Source organism: Pongo pygmaeus, chromosome 21, assembly GCF_028885625.2.
Source record: "Pongo pygmaeus isolate AG05252 chromosome 21, NHGRI_mPonPyg2-v2.0_pri, whole genome shotgun sequence".
Classification (NCBI taxonomy): domain Eukaryota; kingdom Metazoa; phylum Chordata; class Mammalia; order Primates; family Hominidae; genus Pongo; species Pongo pygmaeus.
Window position 1 is genome coordinate 61513128 of NC_072394.2, and position 18549 is coordinate 61531676.

The 18549-nt window shown below is 47.7% G+C and overlaps 3 protein-coding genes across 9 annotated transcripts in view; 2 read left to right on the forward strand and 1 right to left on the reverse strand.

Annotated features, from left to right (window-relative positions):
- LOC134738897 (uncharacterized) overlaps positions 1–18549 on the reverse strand; it is a 33554-nt gene that overhangs the window by 13876 nt on the left and 1129 nt on the right. The window contains exons 2-3 of one of the 4 annotated variants that reach the window (XR_010125130.1): positions 17633–17671; positions 10714–10997 (exon numbers count right to left, since the gene is read on the reverse strand). Coding sequence is in view for 1 of the 4 variants with exons in the window: in XM_063659080.1 (XP_063515150.1) it covers positions 10714–10997 (284 nt within the window). In the remaining 3 variants the exon portion in view is untranslated. Of the gene's footprint in view, positions 1–10713; positions 17672–18549 lie in introns of all 4 variants that reach the window. The other 3 variants (XR_010125129.1, XR_010125131.1, XM_063659080.1) reach the window with 3 other exon arrangements.
- LOC129021438 (neuroendocrine secretory protein 55) overlaps positions 8887–18549 on the forward strand; it is a 55804-nt gene continuing 46141 nt past the window's right edge. Inside the window, exon 1 of the mRNA XM_054466807.2 lies at positions 8887–9666. Within this exon, the coding sequence (XP_054322782.1) occupies positions 8887–9624 (738 nt within the window). The 3' untranslated portion in view covers positions 9625–9666. The remainder of the gene's footprint in view (positions 9667–18549) is intronic.
- Positions 9535–18549, forward strand: part of GNAS (GNAS complex locus) — a 70599-nt gene continuing 61584 nt past the window's right edge. For 2 of the 4 annotated variants that reach the window (XM_063659077.1, XM_063659079.1), the window contains exon 1: positions 9535–9666. In XM_063659077.1, the coding sequence (XP_063515147.1) occupies positions 9624–9666 (43 nt within the window). In that variant the 5' untranslated portion in view covers positions 9535–9623. The remainder of the gene's footprint in view (positions 9667–18549) is intronic. The other 2 variants (XM_063659076.1, XM_063659078.1) reach the window with 1 other exon arrangement.

Here is an 18549-nt window from a genome sequence, read left to right on the forward strand (position 1 = left end):
TCAAAAGAAATGTGTGGCACTCACATTGGGTTGCCAGCTGTTTTGCTTTCTTTTTAATCTGCTAGATAAAGTCACTGAAAACTAAATAAAAGCAAAATTTAAAAAACAACATCGGCAGGCGCGGTGGCTCACGCCTGTAATCCCAGCACTTTGGGAGGCCAAGGCGGGCAGATCACGAGATCAGGAGATGGAGACCATCCTGGCTAACATAGTGAAACCTCGTCTCTACTAAAAATACAAAAACAAAATTAGCTGGGAGTGGGGACAGGTGCTCGTAGTCCCAGCTACTCGGGAGGCTGAGGCAGGAGAATGGCGTGAACCTGGGAGGCGGAGCTTGCAGTGAGCTGAGATTGAGCCACTGCATTCCAGCCTGGGAGACAGAGCAAGACCCTGTCTCAAAAAAAAAAAAAAAAAAAAAAAAAAAAATTCTAAAATCTTTTGGGGAGGGTAGAATTCAAGCAGTTTTATTTATTCATTCATTCATTTATTATAAGCATTTCTGATTTATTTCTTTTCAAAGACTCTAAAATCTTAAGGCAAAACAAAACCCCTAATTATCATCTACAATCCTTCTAGAAAGAAATGACATCAAAATTCTAAAAGGCAGGAAGCTTATATAGCCTCAAAATCAAGAATCAAAATCAAAAGTCCCTCCCCTGAATAAATTTAGCTTGATGAAAGCCCCACTACAACATCTTTCGTTTTCTCATTTCACTGTGGACTGGCATTTGGGAACCGCTGACTTAGTTCAACTCTTTCCCTGATGAGGGAGTCTCTTCTACCAAATCCTCCAGAAACCTTCTCCGAGTGTTTGCCTGAGTAGGCTGCTGGTTGCCTCATAAACCAACCAATTCTGAAAGTAGGAGAAGATGAGAAAAATGTACAAAAATCAATATCATTTCTATAAATACACAATAAGAGGCCTGAAAATATAATTAAAAAAAGAGAGCCCACTCACAATGCAACAAAAGCATCAAATACTTGGGAAATATATGATATATATTCACATATCAAACTCACATAGGATATATTAAAATTACATGAAGAAAACACAAATCCTTAATGAGAGAAATAGTGACCCGAACAGATTGAGAGGCCATACTTCTGGCTTAAGACTAAATGCAGAAAAGATGACAATATTTCCCAACTTAATTTATAAATTGAACGCCATTCCAGTCAAAATATCACCAAGGTCATTTATAAAACTTGATAAAAATGGTTCTTAAATTCATATAGAAAAATACATGGACAAAACATCAGAGAATGCTGAGATACTATGCAGTGAGAAGGCATTTGCTGCAGCAGATCTTAAAATATAGTCTAAAATCATCATTGTTAAGGCTGTAGAGCAGTCACGCTAAGATACTGGGAAAATGCCGCAATTTCACTAACTGAGCAGGAATGAAACCACTAGCAATTAAAACTACAGAACCCACAGAAGGCCACAACACTCCGAGGACAGAGAGATGTCTTGCAAAACTCTCTTGTCTCAGTTGTGGACAGGAAGCTTTTGTTTTTGTTTTTCTAACTAACTGAGCAAGGTCAAAAATTTACAAAGTGACAAGATGAAGATTTCCTGACAGCGTAAAACAAGCCTCTCCTTAAGTATTTTCCAAGGTTCATCTCAAGCCCCACACAGCACCTCATTCCTAGAATGCTTATGGTCAAAAGCACACTTTGGCAGTTAATTAAATTCCCATTGTCCTGTAATTGCGAGTGTGAGTGTGTGACACAGGCTGGCGGCCACAACTCCTGTCCTAGAGGCTCTTTTGCCAGGGACCCTGCACCATCTCCACCAGGTGCCCGGGCACTCAGGAGGCACTGCTGGACTTCTTGCTGGGCCGTTGGCTCCCTAAATACACAGATTATTGCTTAAGGGCGAGGATCTCCTCCACTTAAGTCAAATCTGACATGCCTCAATGCCTTTTCTATGTGGCTCCTCACATGCCTGAAACCAAATCTGCCATTTGGAAAACCGGAAAGTCTTCTCTTGCTCCTCTTCCCTCCCTCCTCAGTGAAGAGCTGGGAGAGAAGTGACGGCTGCTTCCTGAGGGAACTTCTAGACCAGTAAAGGGAAGGATTCCCAATTTATGATGACTTTTAGCCGAAACAATGGATGGGGAACAGGGGGTCCAGAAGTAATCACCAGCCTCCAGTGCGTTCTCATTTCTGACGTCGAGAGGCCCTTCTTTCATTCTCCTGGCTCCACGATATTTTATCATGCACAGTGTATGTCACTCATGGGCCCTATTAGGAATCCTATCGTCCTAGCAGTGGAGGTGACCTTGTAGACCAACCCATCCAACACCTCAGGGTTCTCATACACAAGGAAGGAAGAAGTGGAAAGAAAACCTTGATGTGGAAACCAAGTATCCACCACAAGGAAGCCAAGGATGCACCCTGCTAGGGCATTGATCTGATTATCAACCCATCCAGATCAACCCCACACACACCTGACTGAGACCTAAGGGGGCCACACATCCTAACACCAGCACGAGGCAGGACCTCATCTTCACTGGACTGTCTTTTAGAAAAATGAAGCCAAGCGAAAATAACAAACAAATATCTTAGAATTCTCTTTAACGCAAAGCAATGCTACAGTGAATGACGCCGATTTCTCCCCAGTTATCAGGATGGACTGATTACAGTGCCCAGATTCATTTGCCTGAAGATAATTGCCTCAATTATCCACTTCACTTTGCACATATAGAAATAGTCCCAATCTACTGGAGCCTCAGTGACTAGACATGTAAAATTGGTCTAATCATATTTTGAAGAGCTCGAGCTGCAAGGATTTCTATGAGCGTGTGCCTAAACCGTGACACCACTAAGGGTTTCTCCCCTCTGGGCTCGAGGCGTGCTCGCTCTCTCCCTCCCAAAAATCTGATGGGGTGAGTCAGATCCTCAGCAGATAAGATGAAAACAACTTTGAGGCTGTCTGTCAGGTCTAGGGGTTAGAGGAAAGATAGGATGTCCAGGACAGCTGGACAAAAGACAAAGCTACGAGCCGAGAGCTTTCCTGACGGTTGAGTGGTCCTTTGCAATCAGCAGTGTTTTCACCCACAGCTCACTGGCTGGCATGGCTGCTGGTGGGCAGGGCAGAGGTGGACATCTGGGGCCAGAACCACGTAGACTGGGGGTGTCCTGAGACAATGATGTCTCCGCTGGCTGCAGGAAAGAACCAGACAAGCTCAGTGTAGGTCCAGCTGGGCAGACAGCCGGAGCTCAGGATGAAGCAAGGCAGGGTGTCAGAGTCCAGGGGCTGAACCGGAGAACATAGAATGCCAAGCTCCAGGGCCACGGCAAAGAAATGAGACACCACGTCCAAGAGGGCCTGTACCCCTCTTGGGTACTGATGCTTTGCCTGAGCAAGGGGGCTTCTAGATGCTTCCCGTTGGATCAAGAGTCTAGAAATTGCTCCTCCTGTGGCAGAGGGAGAGAGAGGGAGGTAGGCACTGTATCAGTAGGAGAAGCTCAACAGAGCACGAAGTGAAGAGAAAGTAAGGGAGCTACTGGGAAGACAGCTCCGAGCAATCTCTATGCACAAAACGAAGGCTCCTTTCTGATCCTACTCCCTTTAAAAACGAATGGCACAAATACAGTATTGTAATCCCAACAATGGCCTAGACAGAAACCAGCCATGTCAAAAAGGTGATTATTTCCCTCTATTGTTTGCTTTTAGCTCTAGATGGCATTCCCCCCAAATCTCAAAATCAGGAGCTCGAGGTTTTCACCATTTCTACTGGTGAGAGCCAATTGATATCAGTGCAGTCTGAATAGCAGCAAAATAGCACCCTAGAGAACTGAGCCAAATGCTTCTGCATTGTACCTAGTCCTCTCTGGGGAACAGGTGGGAGGGGCCAATACCAAATTCTCGGTGGGGTTGAGCCTTACTGGCTGATTGCCACAGTGAGGGGTGGGGAGTGCTGCAAACTCCCTGAATTCATTTCTATCCAAAGGAAAGTTTGAAAAGCTCTTCATCTCCAAAAATAGTCCTTTCCAATGATTATCCAAAAAATATCTTCAAGAGTGATTATACCCGCTCACCAGGCAGGGCAGAACCAATCCATTATCTTGAGTTTCATCTTGGAAAATGCACTGAGGTCTATGGGACCTCTGACAATAGCCTGCAAGCCTTCTGAGAACCCATGATTCATCTGTCTCCCCCAGGGCCACTAGCACACGGCTTTGCACACAGTAGACACATGGTTAGAAACAAGTGGATTGAAAGCAATTCTCATGGGCTTTTAAAAATCAAAAGAAAATCTCAGAGTCAGACTAGGTAAAGACTCATCTCTTTCTGAAAATCACAAGATGACTGTACCTCTGATTCTAACCAGTTACTCAACTTCCCTCCCTGTCTATCTGGGCTGGAACGTATTACTCTACACCTGTCAGCAATCTGGTTTTAATATTTGGGGGCACTTTACATCAATGTGTGTGTTGTTGGATGGCAGGAATTGCTCATCCTCAATTACTTCGATCTCCCCACAATGCCCGGAATAGTGTCTTGATCATAGAAGTGGCTCAATTTATGATTGCTAAATAGCCAACTTCATTTGTAATTTCCGAGACAGCTCCAGGAGAGGAGGCAAAGAGAACCAATGTAATTAACAGATGGACTTGACTAATTTCTTTGCTTCAACAAGTGGTGAGTTGTGGAGCAAAGAGCCTCCACACCCTGCCTTGGTGAGGAAAGCTCCTCCACAGGCCGCTGGGTCCATCGCACACATCTGTTTGCCCTGTCTTAAAACTGCCACCCCAACATTCCTTCCTGTCACTGAGCCACTTGCACTTTCAATGCTTCCAAAATAGTAAAAAGTGGCAGGGTGGGGGGAGGATCGTGTCCATCAGTAGAGCCCCCAAACCCTTCTCCCACAGCCTACAGAGGCCTTCAATGGAATCAGAGGCTAACCTGATAAGACTGCGGTGGGCACCAAGTTCCAACCCCACTTGCTCACGCACACCATGAAAAATATCTCCAGTGTGTGGTCACCTGTCCTTTGACTTCACATTGCTTCTGACAAAGCACCAACTTTCTGACAGCCCACTCCATGTCAGATTCTTCTTTGGGTTCTGCTGAAGGCTTTCTGCTACAACTACCACCGATAGGTTCTAATTTTGCCCTCTAGAGCCATATATAATAAATCTTAAGGCCTCTTCCACATGAAAATCCTTTAAGGAGCTAAAGACAATATTCTCCACAATTTATCCGAATCAGAAGCTTACTGTATGATACTGCAGTGAGCTGGGAACTGCGCTTTCCTGTCCAACTGGTTTAGGAGCCTCCCTCCAGCAGAGCCCCGTAAGTGATATATGCCCATACTTTATTTACCTGCAGACAGAGAGAGCCCCTTGTTCCTTAGCCCGGTAACAACAGAGGTGGTTCATCACCCACTTGCTCCTGTTTGAAATTCACTCTGCAGCGAGCACTTTTTAAAGTCATGCACATAATGCATTTTAAAGAGCATCTTCTGTACGGCTCCATTTGCTTGACCTCGGCACTAAGTGTGAGATGGAATGGCATCTCAGTGCAGTCCCCCACTCCTTCCTCCCAGAGCCTGTGGTGAATGTACACTGAGATGTATTTGTAACTACACAGGACTGGGGCTCAAAAATGCAGTGTTTTGTTAAATGTTTGTTTGCTGATTAAAATGCATCTTGCAAAGAAAGCACATTGCTAATGCAGAATCTAGTCCAAAAATATGTATTATGTAATGCACATTTTTTAATAATGCAGGCAATCTCGGTGTATCTATATTAGTGAATCAGCTCTGGGCTGCCATCTCCTTTATAGGCATAAAAGCACTCCATCTGAAGAATGAAGTACTTTCTTATGTACACTAAAGAACCATAATCCACCTCGTTGCTGACAGCTGACATTAGTTTCCATTCAAAGGGCATTTACTAGCACCCATATATTCCCGATTTTCCCCCAACGTGCCCTGAAATCAGCTTGAGTAATATATTTCTGTTCCATATGCTGTCGATGGAGCTGTGCTAATTAGAAGAAATAAAGTGGGTGGGTCAGTGCAGGCAGACCCTCTAGAAAACGTGCCCCATTAGTTGGGACTGAGAAGCAGAGATCAGGATTTGAAATATACAGCTCTAAATGCCCCTGCCCAGTGTCCCATGATAATATCCACACAGTGACTACAGCCACGCAGGCACCTGTGATAATAAAACCCTTGCAGTTCCACAGGAAAAGTGGTAGAGCAGGGCACAACTGGAACATAGACATTTGTCCTTTTGTGGGGTCTGACAAATCAATCCTACTTTATCAGACTAACCTCCCAGGTTCAAGCAATTCTTGTGGCTCAGCCACCCGAGTAGCTGGAACTACAGGCGTGCGTCAACACGCCTGGCTAATTTTTGTATTTTTAGTAGAGACGGGGTTTCACCATGTTGGTCAGGCTGTTCTCGAACTCCTGGCCTCAAGTAACCCACCCACCTCGGCCTCCCAAAGTGCTGGGATTATAGGTGAGAGCCACCATGCCCAGCCCAATCACTATTTTAATGCTACAAACTAACACAGAGTGCAAGATACAAGCTAGACACAGCCAAGATGCAGAAAGGAAAACCTCAACACATCCAAAGCAGTTGCTGGTCTCTCACTGGGGTATGAACTCTGCACTTGGTGGTTTTAATACAGGTGTGGTGTTGAAAGTGTGAGGTTAAGTTCCATCATGGTGAGAATGGCTGTGGGTACCTGACTGACTCTTCAGACACCAGGCAGAAGTACCAGTACCAGGAGGGCCTGGTGGGCCACCCAGTGGTAGAGCCTCTTTTTTTAAGATTCCCCATACTGACTCAAGAAGGAGAAAAGGACCACAACCCATGACATGTGTCCTAAGTGAAACAACCTTCTTGATACTCCCATGGATTCTGGGACGATGGCTTTGCTCTGAGTTGTTTCGCCTTTGGACTTGTCACTATGGCCAAAAGGCACTCCATAATCATCATGGAGGGCCAGACTGAAGACATGTGCACCCCAAAAGCAGCAGCCAGGTTAGCTCCCACTGCAGGGATCTCCTCCTGTAAGCCATCATTTGATTTTCTAGGGCCAAGAAAGAGCGGCACTATTTACTCCAAATCTTCAGCCTTGCAGAGTACAACAACACGATCTAGTGGTGTCTGACCGCCCCCTAGCCCTGATCCAATCATTTTCTCATGTGGAATTCAAGCTAGATTAAACAACGTTGGTGGGTACAGAGGGATTCTGACTGATTCAATCTCCTGATTAACAGCAAATTACTCCAAAATATCCTTTCCTTAATACAATACTTTTGTTGTTGTTGTTCACTACTCTACCTTCAGCACCTAAAACACAGCTTGGCACATGCAAAGCACCCAATGAGTATTGCTGAGTTACCTTTGTTAAAAACCTATCTAGGAGCCGGACGCGGTGGCTCACGCCTGTAATCCCAGCACTTTGGGAGGCCGAGGCGGGCAGATCACTTGAGGTCAGGAGTTTGAAACCAGCCTGGTCAATATGGCGAAACCCCTCTCCACTAAAACTACAAAAATTAGCTGAGCGTAGTGGTGCATGCCTGTAATCCCAGCTACTCAGGAGGCTTAGGTAGGAGAATCTCTTGAAGCCAGGAGGCAGAGGTTGCAGTGACTCAAGATCATATCAGCGCACTCCAGCTTGGGTGACAGAGCGAGATTCTGTCTCAAAAAAAAAAAAAAAAAAAAAAAAAAAACAAAAAAAACAAAAACAAAAACACCTATCTAGGAAATAGTTGTAAGGGGCCTCCAGTGAGGACTCCGTGTCACCCTGAACTGCCCCGCAGGAGAGAAGTGGTTGTGTGTACTGAGAGCGCAGGAAAGACTTCCCTTTACCCATGCTCTCAGCTCTAGTCCACTTCCAGCACCACCTTCTCAGCTCAATCGAGCTCAGGGCAGTCCTCAGATGGGCTTGCAGACTTGCAAACTACTACCTCAACCGTGGGGGCCCTTGTTGAAGAAGATGAGGTAATTAGCCAATTCAGACTGTTTGGGCACGTATTTTTTGGAAACTTTTCTAATTACAGTCACTGTAACAGATCTGCTAAAGGTAGTTTCACGATTAATGGCTGCCCGAAGTTACCATCCTCAAACTATTAAGCCATTGGAAAATGCTAGGGGCATAATACTCGTGTATAGACCCTCATTCCCCTGAATATTTGCTATTTGGGGTTCTGGGTTTTTAGCTGCTCCCAGGCTGTGTTTATTTCCCCAATAACTGGGGAAACTGGGGAGGGGCACGACCCCACGGGAGCCTGCGCCCACCTGCCCAAGTACTGGACCTGGGGCTAGCTTGCCGCTTGCTCCTTGCCACCCGCCAGGCCCCCCGCCCATCGCTTCGCCCAAATCCTTTCAAACAAGGTTCCCTCCTGCCATCTGCCGGCCCACTAGGGTCTGCGCCACAGCCTCGGCGCCACTACGCAGCTCGCGGGGAGGTGGCCCCCACCTCCTTACTGCACATGCCCGGCAGAAGTCCGGGCGCGCAACTTCGCAGAACCTCACTGCCCGTCCCTCCTCGCCTCAGTCTCCTCTGTCCTCTTCCAGGCAAGAGGACCGGCGGAGGCACCTCTCTCAAGTCTTAGGCTGCGGATTCTAAGACTCAGCGAGAGGAGCCCGGGAGGAGACAGAACTTTCCCTTTTTTCCCATCCCTTCTTCTTGCTCAGAGAGGCAAGCAAGGCGCGGAGCTTTAGAAAGTTCTTAAGTGGTCAGGCAGGTAGGTGCTTCCCTTTTTCTCCTCACAAGGAGGTGAGGCTGGGACCTCCGGGCCAGCTTCTCACCTCATAGGGTGTACCTTTCCCGGCTCCAGCAGCCAATGCGCTTCGGAGCCGCTCTCTGCAGAGCCAGAGGGCAGGCCGGCTTCTCGGTGTGCGCCTAAGAGGATGGATCGGAGGTCCCGGGCTCAGCAGTGGCGCCGAGCTCGCCATAATTACAACGACCTGTGCCCGCCCATAGGCCGCCGGGCAGCCACCGCGCTCCTCTGGCTCTCCTGCTCCATCGCACTCCTCCGCGCCCTTGCCACCTCCAACGCCCGTGCCCAGCAGCGCGCGGCTGCCCAACAGCGCCGGAGCTTCCTTAACGCCCACCACCGCTCCAGCGCCCAGGTATTCCCTGAGTCCCCCGAATCGGAATCTGACCACGAGCACGAGGAGGCAGACCTTGAGCTGTCCCTCCCCGAGTGCCTAGAGTACGAGGAAGAGTTCGACTACGAGACCGAGAGCGAGACCGAGTCCGAAATCGAGTCCGAGACCGACTTCGAGACCGAGCCTGAGACCGCCCCCACCACTGAGCCCGAGACCGAGCCTGAAGACGATCGCGGCCCGGTGGTGCCCAAGCACTCCATCTTCGGCCAGTCCCTCACCCAGCGTCTGCACGCTCTCAAGTTGCGAAGCCCCGACGCCTCCCCTAGTCGCGCGCCGCCCAGCACTCAGGAGCCCCAGAGCCCCAGGGAAGGGGAGGAGCTCAAGCCCGAGGACAAAGATCCAAGGGACCCCGAAGAGTCTAAGGAGCCCAAGGAGGAGAAGCAGCGGCGTCGCTGCAAGCCGAAGAAGCCCACCCGCCGTGACGCGTCCCCGGAGTCCCCTTCCAAAAAGGGACCCATCCCCATCCGGCGTCACTAATGGAGGACGCCGTCCAGATTCTCCTTGTTTTCATGGATTCAGGTTAGTTGCCCACCGCTAAATTGGGGAGCCTGAGGGCGGTGTAGGAGCGGGCGGAAAGGAGGTGAGAAGGAAAGGCAGGTTAGGGGCGAGTGGGAAGAGAGGAGGCTCAGCTGGCCAGCCAGGGATCGGGGGTCAGGGTGAGGCGGCGAGGGCTCCCCCAAATTTCCCAGGATGCCAGGGGCGCCCTGGTGGCCAAAGGCTTGTTGGACGGCGGGGCGCACCCCGTGCGTCCCGCTGGAGACAACCTGAGGTCTCGGAGCTGGTGCCCCGGCTACGCGACTGAATCCCGAACGCACCCCAGATTTGGAGCTGCACACCCAAACGGCATTGGTAAGTCACTTGTTTTGCGCGCTTTTCTTCCTCCTAGAAAGACTAGTCTCAAATAAGTTGGCCTTCTCAGGTGCCCAAAATGTGGTTCGGAGGTGCGCGCGCCAACTTTCACGAAGTGAGAGCAGCCGCGCTGTAGAGACACTGTTGAAATGTGCGGAAAGTAATGAGAATGGGAATGGGCGAGAACTCTGGAGACTGACTACCCGGGAGGGAAGTCATGCGCGCGCGGCGCCTAAGCAGCTCAGAGCCGGGAGCCCAGGTCCCAGAGCTGACAATTAAGCCGCGGGACCTCCGCGCCAGTGCCTCCAGCTGCCGCGCGCCAGCCTTGGCCGCCACAGCCCGCCTCCCGGCGCTCGCGGGACAGAGACCGCCTCAAAGAGCGTGCGCACCTGCCACCGCGCGCTGGAGCTGACCTCTCCCGGCGGCGGGCGGTTAGGGGAAAGTACCTGGGAGAAAGGTAGAGGAGGTAAGGGGACCCTTGGGGGGTGCCCCTACGGGCTACCAGGGTTGAACGCACAGGCATGGTCACGTCGGGGTATTGCCAAGCTTTTGGCGCAGCTGGTCGGGTGGCCAGGCTGCATGCGGCTTAGCAGGAGACGTCCTGGGCTGTTTGCGCAGGACCTCTGGAGGCCCTCGAGATGGTCGCAAGCGGAAAGGTAAAGCGGAACAAGGGACAGGCTGGAGAGAGGGGTCGCGTCTAACATCAGGATAACTTACAATTCGTTTCCAAAGAGCGCGGTACGCGCAGAGCTGGGGAAAGGTGTTGGATCCGGCGCCAGTCCTTGGACTGTCAGTCGAAAAGGAGGCAGGGGCCGGCGGCTCCGGCAGCCTTGGGGAGGGGAGGCGAGGCAAGGCGGCGTGCTCCGGCCATCTTCAGCTCGGGTGGAGTTAAGCTTAGAATCTGTAACCTGGAGGGGAATCTGCTCTGATGACCCAGCACAAAAACGGCCGCAATCTGGTAACGCACCTTCGGAAGGGAAGGCGTGCTCTCCTCGCCAGTCCTGGGGGGAAAGACTGATAAGTGAAATGTCTTTAAAAAATCTCATCCGACTTGGAAATTGATTTTTTTTTTCCTGGTGTGCGTGTCTCATTTTGCGCCGGCTTGAATTATTCGGATGACAATTATTTGGAGGAATAGTAAAGCGTTTTGAGGGCTTGAAATGAATGACGGTCAGGTTCTTAACTCCTAAGAAAAGGATGATGATGGAAGGAAAATATCTTAAATGGTCTTCCTTCCAGGACCTTTTCCGTAGGAAAGGCGTCGCGGCGCCCAAGACTTAGTTCTGCCGGGCTGCAGCGCAAACTGTGGTTGGATGCCTTTGTGGTCTTCCCTAATACGGAGAAGCCAATTTATTTGCAAGTGGTTTTCTGCGACAGCAATGTTAGTCTCAGAAGTTTGGAGGCTGCGGAAGGGCTAGGCGTGCCCCGCTTTTGGCTTGCCCCTAAATCGAAATTCCTACTTAATGTAAACAATGATGGTGCGTTGCTTTCTGTGGAATTAAGTGTTCAGTTTTTCCTCTGGTAATGTCTCAGCCTGAGTTCATCAAGCAAAAGGTCTCTAGGGACAAGCAAGAGAAACCAGGGATTGTGTTGAATTTTTTTGGTGTGCCTCTCAAGTGTGGGAGCTATCTTCAGACTGGGTATTCTGGGAGACCCGTTTTCCCACAGAGCTAGGTTTATTCATTAGAGAAATGAGCATGTTGCCTTGTTGCAGGATGAATAAACAAGTTTTTTAAAAGCCCTCCGTGTCGAGCCCACATCTCACACCCATCTTGCTGTTTTTTAAACAGAAGCCCAATACAGGGAGGTTTCCTGAACTGTAAGCAATGTACCATGTTCACATGTAGCAAGGAGGGGCAATCTAGGAACACACACTGTCTTTCAGACAGTCTTCCACAAACTGCGTCGCCATCTGCATTACAGCCCAATTGTGAAAACCTGTTACCTACCGGCACACACTCTCCCCCGCTCAATTCCCCTCCCCCAGCTTCCCTCTTTACACCCTGATTCAAGAGTGGAAAAGCCAGTGCAGACCATATAAAGCAACTGAGAGCTATACCAACCCCCGAGGATCTCAAAGCACCTATGACCCTCCCTGAGAAAACAGGATTTTGCTATATAGACCTAGCAAACCTTCTTTCTGCCTGAGAAACTGGTATTCAGCTGCCTTCCTTTTCCAGAGCCATTTCTAGCAAGTTCCCCAAGCATTCCCAACTCACTAGTCTCCCAGCTGGCCCTTTGTCTCACCCTGCTCAACTGGGGTTAGCATTTGAATAGGCCCACTTGCCCCTTTTACATAGGTGAGGTCTGTGGGGTGAGGATATGCTCTCAAGAAAAAGCAGATATTACCATTAACCACATAGGTGAATTACCAACCACTTTTAACATTTCAAATGGAGGGTGAGGGAGGAGGAGGAGCAGGAGAATAAAGCTTGTTAAACATGATGATATGCCCCCAATATTGAAGTTCTTTCCTTTACTACATTAATCATTTGCTTAATGGAAATTTGCTTTTGTGGGGGAGGGGAGGGCGACCCAAAGGTGCTCTTGTAACTGAACTTATCTGAGCTGGGAATTTATGTTGCAATGTTCCAATATTGTGTGGGGTCAACCCGATGTAGGTTTAAAGTTTCGCAAACTAAACTTTTTATGTTCATCAGAATTCAAGAATTAGAAATGTTACAGTTTGGGATTGTTTTGAGATGTTTCTTTAATGCACTGCAAGCCTTTCTCACCCTGGAGTTGCTTACAGCCTTTGACGCTTCAGCCTTCATTTTCTGCAGCTGTGTAGAAGGTTAAGGAGGAAGAAAGCTGAAACTTCAGTGTTGGTAAGAATGAGGTTTTTTGGTTTTTTAATAATCTACATGGATTTACCTCAATTATCAGTTATTATTATACTGCTCTTCAAGAAGAGGGAAGCTTTTGAGAGGAAACTGAGCAGAAACCATGGTGTGAGTAAAGCATGTCTCTTAACTGGAAGGTGACCTATCACAAAAACCAAATCACTAAAATAAAATTAAGCTTCCAGGCCAGTGATGTCATGTGCCAGCTCAACTGCTGCTCTTCTCTAAAAAATCACCCAGCAGAGGGATGAGATGCTCAAATGACATCTTTAATCCCCATGTTCAAGAATGAGAGATGAAATTTCTTGTTCTGTTGTGGGGTTTTGACACTAATGACTCTATTTCCTATAACTTGATGTCCCAAACTAGAGCAGTGGGATCTAAGACGAAAGGCCCAGGGCTAGCAGCCCAGGTTGCTTCTAGCCATGGTCAAGTGGCCTTAGGTCAGACCCAACACCCCTCTGCCTCAGTTTCTTCTAAAATGAGGTCGCTGAATGAGATGATCCTATTTATCCCTTTCAGCTCCAAATGTCTAGATTGATTAGCTTAAGAAGCCTGGGGTTGTCCAATTTGACTCTACACTAGTGATTTTAACCCTAATGGAAGTCCCAAAAAACTTCAAAAGTTGATCAAATAAAAAGCACCAGCTAGGTATCGCGCCATTGCACTCCAGCCCGGCCTACAGTGTGAGACTCTGTCTCAAAAAAAACAAAACAACAACAACAACAACAAAAACCCCGAAAAACAAAAAAAGCACCAGCTATGAAGAAATCTGTTTTGTGTTGGTTTCATGTAAATTTTGTCAAATCTGCTTTACAGTTGGTTGCAAAATGGTCTCAAAGGCAGTTTAGAGAATGCAGAATTCCACTGTGTCCTTTCCCTAAACTGGAAACATTTAGCCATCCTGAGAGTCATATTTAGTGTGTGTTTTATGTGTGTGTGTGTGTGTGTGTTCCCCACCTTCTGTCCCTGACCTTGGTGTCTAAGAACAAGCTTTTCAGAGCAGGAGCAGGCAGCATGGTTGCAAGTACTGACCCAGTACTGCAGCTTGGAGAGGCTAACCACTGTGGGAGACGGCAGACTGATGGGAACATTGGTTAAGTGACCACAAGTGTTGTTGAAAGTTTTTTGGTAACAGTTTTAAGTGTTCTGGTTAAGCTAGACCTGAAAAAAATGGTATAGAAGCTACAGCTATTTGAGATAAACCAGTTTTCTCAACCTTTGTTTTTTTCATGATCACTCCCCTCTTAGCTTCTTCAGACATGTTTCTTATTTGCCCCTCCCCATGACATTTTAATACCACGGACATATAGCTATACCCCATTATCTGTTTATGTACTGCAGGACCTTGTCACAGCTAAGACTTTTTTGCACACCGCATCCCCCAAAACCAATTTTGCCTCCATCACACATGCATGGGATAAACAAAGCAAATATTTCAAAAACAAAAAAATCTAGTTCTGTCAAATTTTTAGCACCCATTTTTGTTTAGCACCCAAAGTGATTTAGCACCCATTTTTGTTTTATAATTTCTTTCTTACATATCAAAAGGCCATACGTGGGGGGTGGGGGGGCATAAATTTTTTACTGGTATTTGTTTTCTTTCCCTTGTTTAAAAATCTCAGGAGTTTTTTCAAATGCCTCCAATAGCTATGCTGGTCCAAGCACTAGTGGCCATTAATTCACAGGGCAGAGAAGCCAGAATAAACAGCCTAGTGACTTAGTTCTCCCAAGGCCAAGAGCCTGCAATGCGGGGCCACCATCACCTGTTGACAGTGCTCAGCCAGCAGAGGCAGGACTCTGCCTGCAACTACTCCCGGGTAGAAATGGGGAGGCTGCTTTCCCAGCTCCCACTGGGCATAGCCTGTGTGTTTATTTTAGGGTAAGTATGTTACAAATTAGCAGGGCACATGGCTATGAGAAAGGCCAACATAAACCCAGGCAGCAGGGACAGAGGGTAAGTGGTGACAGTAAAGTGGGGAGAGATTTAAGGAAGACAAAAGGAAAAGAAGAGTTTGAGGGATCACAGAAAAAAGGAAGATGTGGGCAGATAAGACAACCCCTGGGAAGGAGCAGAAAAGAAGATTTAGAAATGGGGAAAGGGGTCACAAAGCCAGGAAATTTGGGGGTTATAAAGAAAGTTGTTTGAAGGAATAAAGAGAGTCTTGAAGAGAGAAAGGTTGAGGGCAGCTTCAAGTATCTGGTGGCTAAGGGGGTTAGAACCAGGTGCATCAACGGACAGACTTCAGCTCAACATTAGGAAGGACATTTTTAAAAGCCAAATATGGCATTGGAGGGCTACTAATGAGGCTCACAGATTTGACACCGTTAACATCACTGTCCCCCTGAGAGTTTCTTACAGACCTGGTCCAAAAATTCCAATTTCATAGGTGTGGAGTTTTCATACAAGTACTTCAGTTGCTACACTCAAAGAGAAAGATTTAACACCTAGAAATCTAGCTGTCTAGCTCCAAGGCTAAAGCCTTGGGTTTTGGTTCACAGCAAGGTTGGTCTTCAAGGTCTCCACTCTCAAACTTGAGGGGTCCAAGGGGCACAGGCCAAAGACTGGTAGCCAGCAGAAGACCACGTTTCTTCTTCCCCCAACCCCATGTGAGAGCTGGTTTCTGAGTGTCCTGGCTTATGTTGCTGTCTTAATTAGATTTCATTAGGAAACTTTGCTCTGGGTAATTGGGGTTGTTCTACAAGGTGAAATATACCATTCCCCTCAAATAATGATGCCCAGAAGCCCCCAGGGTGGCTGGAATTTCCACCATGAATTACAGAAATTTTAAGCAGAGCTTCCACTAAAGCCAAATTTACCTTCCGAGATTCCTCTTTCCCCTCCAACCCCTACTTTTGGCTCTTAGTTGCTTTCCCATGGTGCTGTTCATCTTTTCCGGAATGGCCTCTCCTCCCCTGAAATTCTCTGCTTCATCATCAGCTAGTCTGGAGAAGGAATCCACAAATGTCTGGACCCACTGTTCAAGCACAGGTGGTCAGAGGACAGTGGCATGCCTTGGCTGAAACAGAATTTGGGGCACCTTTTGAGAAGGTTGCTGAGCTATAGCTAATTAGCTGAGTGAAGGGGTCTGAATTCACGATGGGGGCTTTTTAATCTGAGCATATCAAGTATTTTCATAAAGACTGTTTCCACTACGTCTAATATCAGCCTTGCATCTGCCTCTAACCTGGTATCTTGCCTCATCCATTTGAGGCCATTTTCCTTTAGCTGGCATTTGCTTCAAACAGCCTGGCCACGCAGACCCCTCTGCAGACAGCAGTATGCTACTGCCTCCACCGGCCAAGGCGGGCAGAGGAGAGGCTGAAGGGAAAAGGATGGCAGCAGCAAGTCTTGATTGAAAAGTAATTAATTGTACAGCTTCAAAGTCTATTACTACTCAGTCAGCACTCAGAAAACATTTGTCACTGAGAGGCTGAGAAACTTCATAGTTGCCTAAATTCTTTTCTACCTTCTCTTTCTGCTTTCACTTTTTCCTCAATTGAAAGAAACCCACTGACAACTAATGACATGAATGGGCTACAGAGAAGGCACTTCTGCAAACTTCACCACCCACCTCCTCCCTGCAAAGCCGCAGACCAAAAGGAAAATGACTACCAAAAAAATACTGTTTTTCGTGGTTTCTGGTCCCTTCCCTTTCACCCACCTCCCTTCCCTCTCTCTACTTTGCCTTCTCTTTGTTGGCTACAGGGATAAACCCAGAAAGCTGACAGGTAGCTACCCAAACTTGAGATATGCCTTGTGCTTTTGGTAATGAGTAAGAATCCCAGAATGTAAGTAGAAACACAATTACTTGTTGAATACATGTGCCATGAGAGCATCAGTAGAGAGGTGAGACTAAGTTTGGGAAGCCCAGGGCATCACGTGCGGCTACCAAGGAACGGGGCTGTAATGGTGCTGTTCAGAGACTCAATGGTAAAGAAATACATACATTCTTTCCATTGGGGGTTCCATATTTTCAAAAAGCCACTGTTTGCCACCTGTGGCACCGGGGCCGTTTGGCTTTCCTCAGAAATGCAGAGTTTAATGGAAGCATGAGAAATTTTTCCCATCCCTTTCTTAGTACATCAAGTGCAGACGCTATTATTTTTAAGTAGCCAAGTATACACAATTTTCAAGTAAACCATCCCTGGGTTTCGACAGCCAATCCTGTCCTCCCCTACTTGACACATCATCTCACTGCAGCCCTGCACTCCAGCACACAGCCCCTCAGGACAGGGGTCAAGACCCTGGCACACAGCTTCTATCCATCCTGACTCGGCCTTTTTTTCAGGCACCAGCCTCTCCTGACTTCCTCTTCCTTAGCTGCATAAACACATTAGTAGACTTTCCTTCCTCAGTCCTATCACATATTTATCTTTTCCCATGATGGCAATCCATCCAGCACTAGAAAGCTATGTTTAAGGTACTTTGCTATTATACCATTAAAATGGCAGATCCTAAAAACGCCCCTGGCAAGGTTAGGCCCCGGACGACGCTGCCCACTAACATCCAGCACTGGCCATCTCCCTCCAGATCAAGGCCACGTTTCTGTCTTGAGCTAGCAAAATTATCAGCCTTCAGGAGGATCACCAGACAAGCCAACCAATCAGGCCAATCAAGGTGGACTCCAGTAAACCCACTAGCCGATCACCCCCCAGCTGTTACTATACCAGATTCCTCAGGTCCCTGTGGCCTTTCAGGTGCCACAGGTGGGTCAACTCCTCGAACATTTCGCCACACTTCTGGGGTCCCAGACCCCACTACTGATGTTTCAGCTCTTAGCTCCACTCACCTAAAGGACTTAGGTTTTTCCGAGTCTGGTAGCCAGTCACTACAGAGAAATAACAGGAGTGGAAAAAAGGGGGAATATCAGGGTTAAATACTGGGATTTATTCTTCCTGGTCTTAATTTACCTTTAAATTAAGGCAATTCCTATTCAAATTTAAGGGTCCTTTCTCAGCTTATAGTGGTGATTTTCAACTGGGGGAGATTTTGCCCCCCAGAGGACATTTAGCAAAGTCTGGAGACATTTTTGGTTGTTAAAACTAAGGGGATGCTACTGGCATCTAGTGGGTAGAGGCTAGGGATGCTGCTCAACATCCTACAATGCACAGGGCAGTCACCACAACAAAGAATTGCCTGGCCCCAAATACCACCAGTGCAGAGGCTAAAACACCAAGTCTAGATGAGATGTGCTGAGTGGTTCTGAAACCCCTTCCTCTGGTGTGCTCCCATCTCTCCCTTCTGAGTCCTCCCTGCTCACTTCTGGACTGTCTCCCTTTTTCCTGTCCAGTGTGCCAATTGTTCAAGATTCTATTACCAAATGTATTTCTCCCCTAAAGAGTTTTCTCTGACTCCATAAATTCATCTTTGTAAGGACGATTGCCAATTTGAATGTGTGATCTTTATCTTTTTCTAAACTTCAGACCTTTCCTCCCAGATAACGGGCTGCAAAAATCTCCATCCCAACTGCCCAAAGTTCCTTCAACTCTGCCATGTCTAAAACCAAATCAGCACTGCCACCTTGCCAGCCCCTCCCACTGACTTCCCTGTCCCACTCCCAGCCTTCCATCCATCTGGGTGCCACACTTTGGCTCCTCCATCTTTTGTGTCTTTCTAGCATAAGAGCTGCTCCAGGAGGATCCTTTGGGACCCCTCTTGAGTGCCGTCCTTCAGCCTTCCTGCTTCCTTCACCGTGCTAGGTCTCTC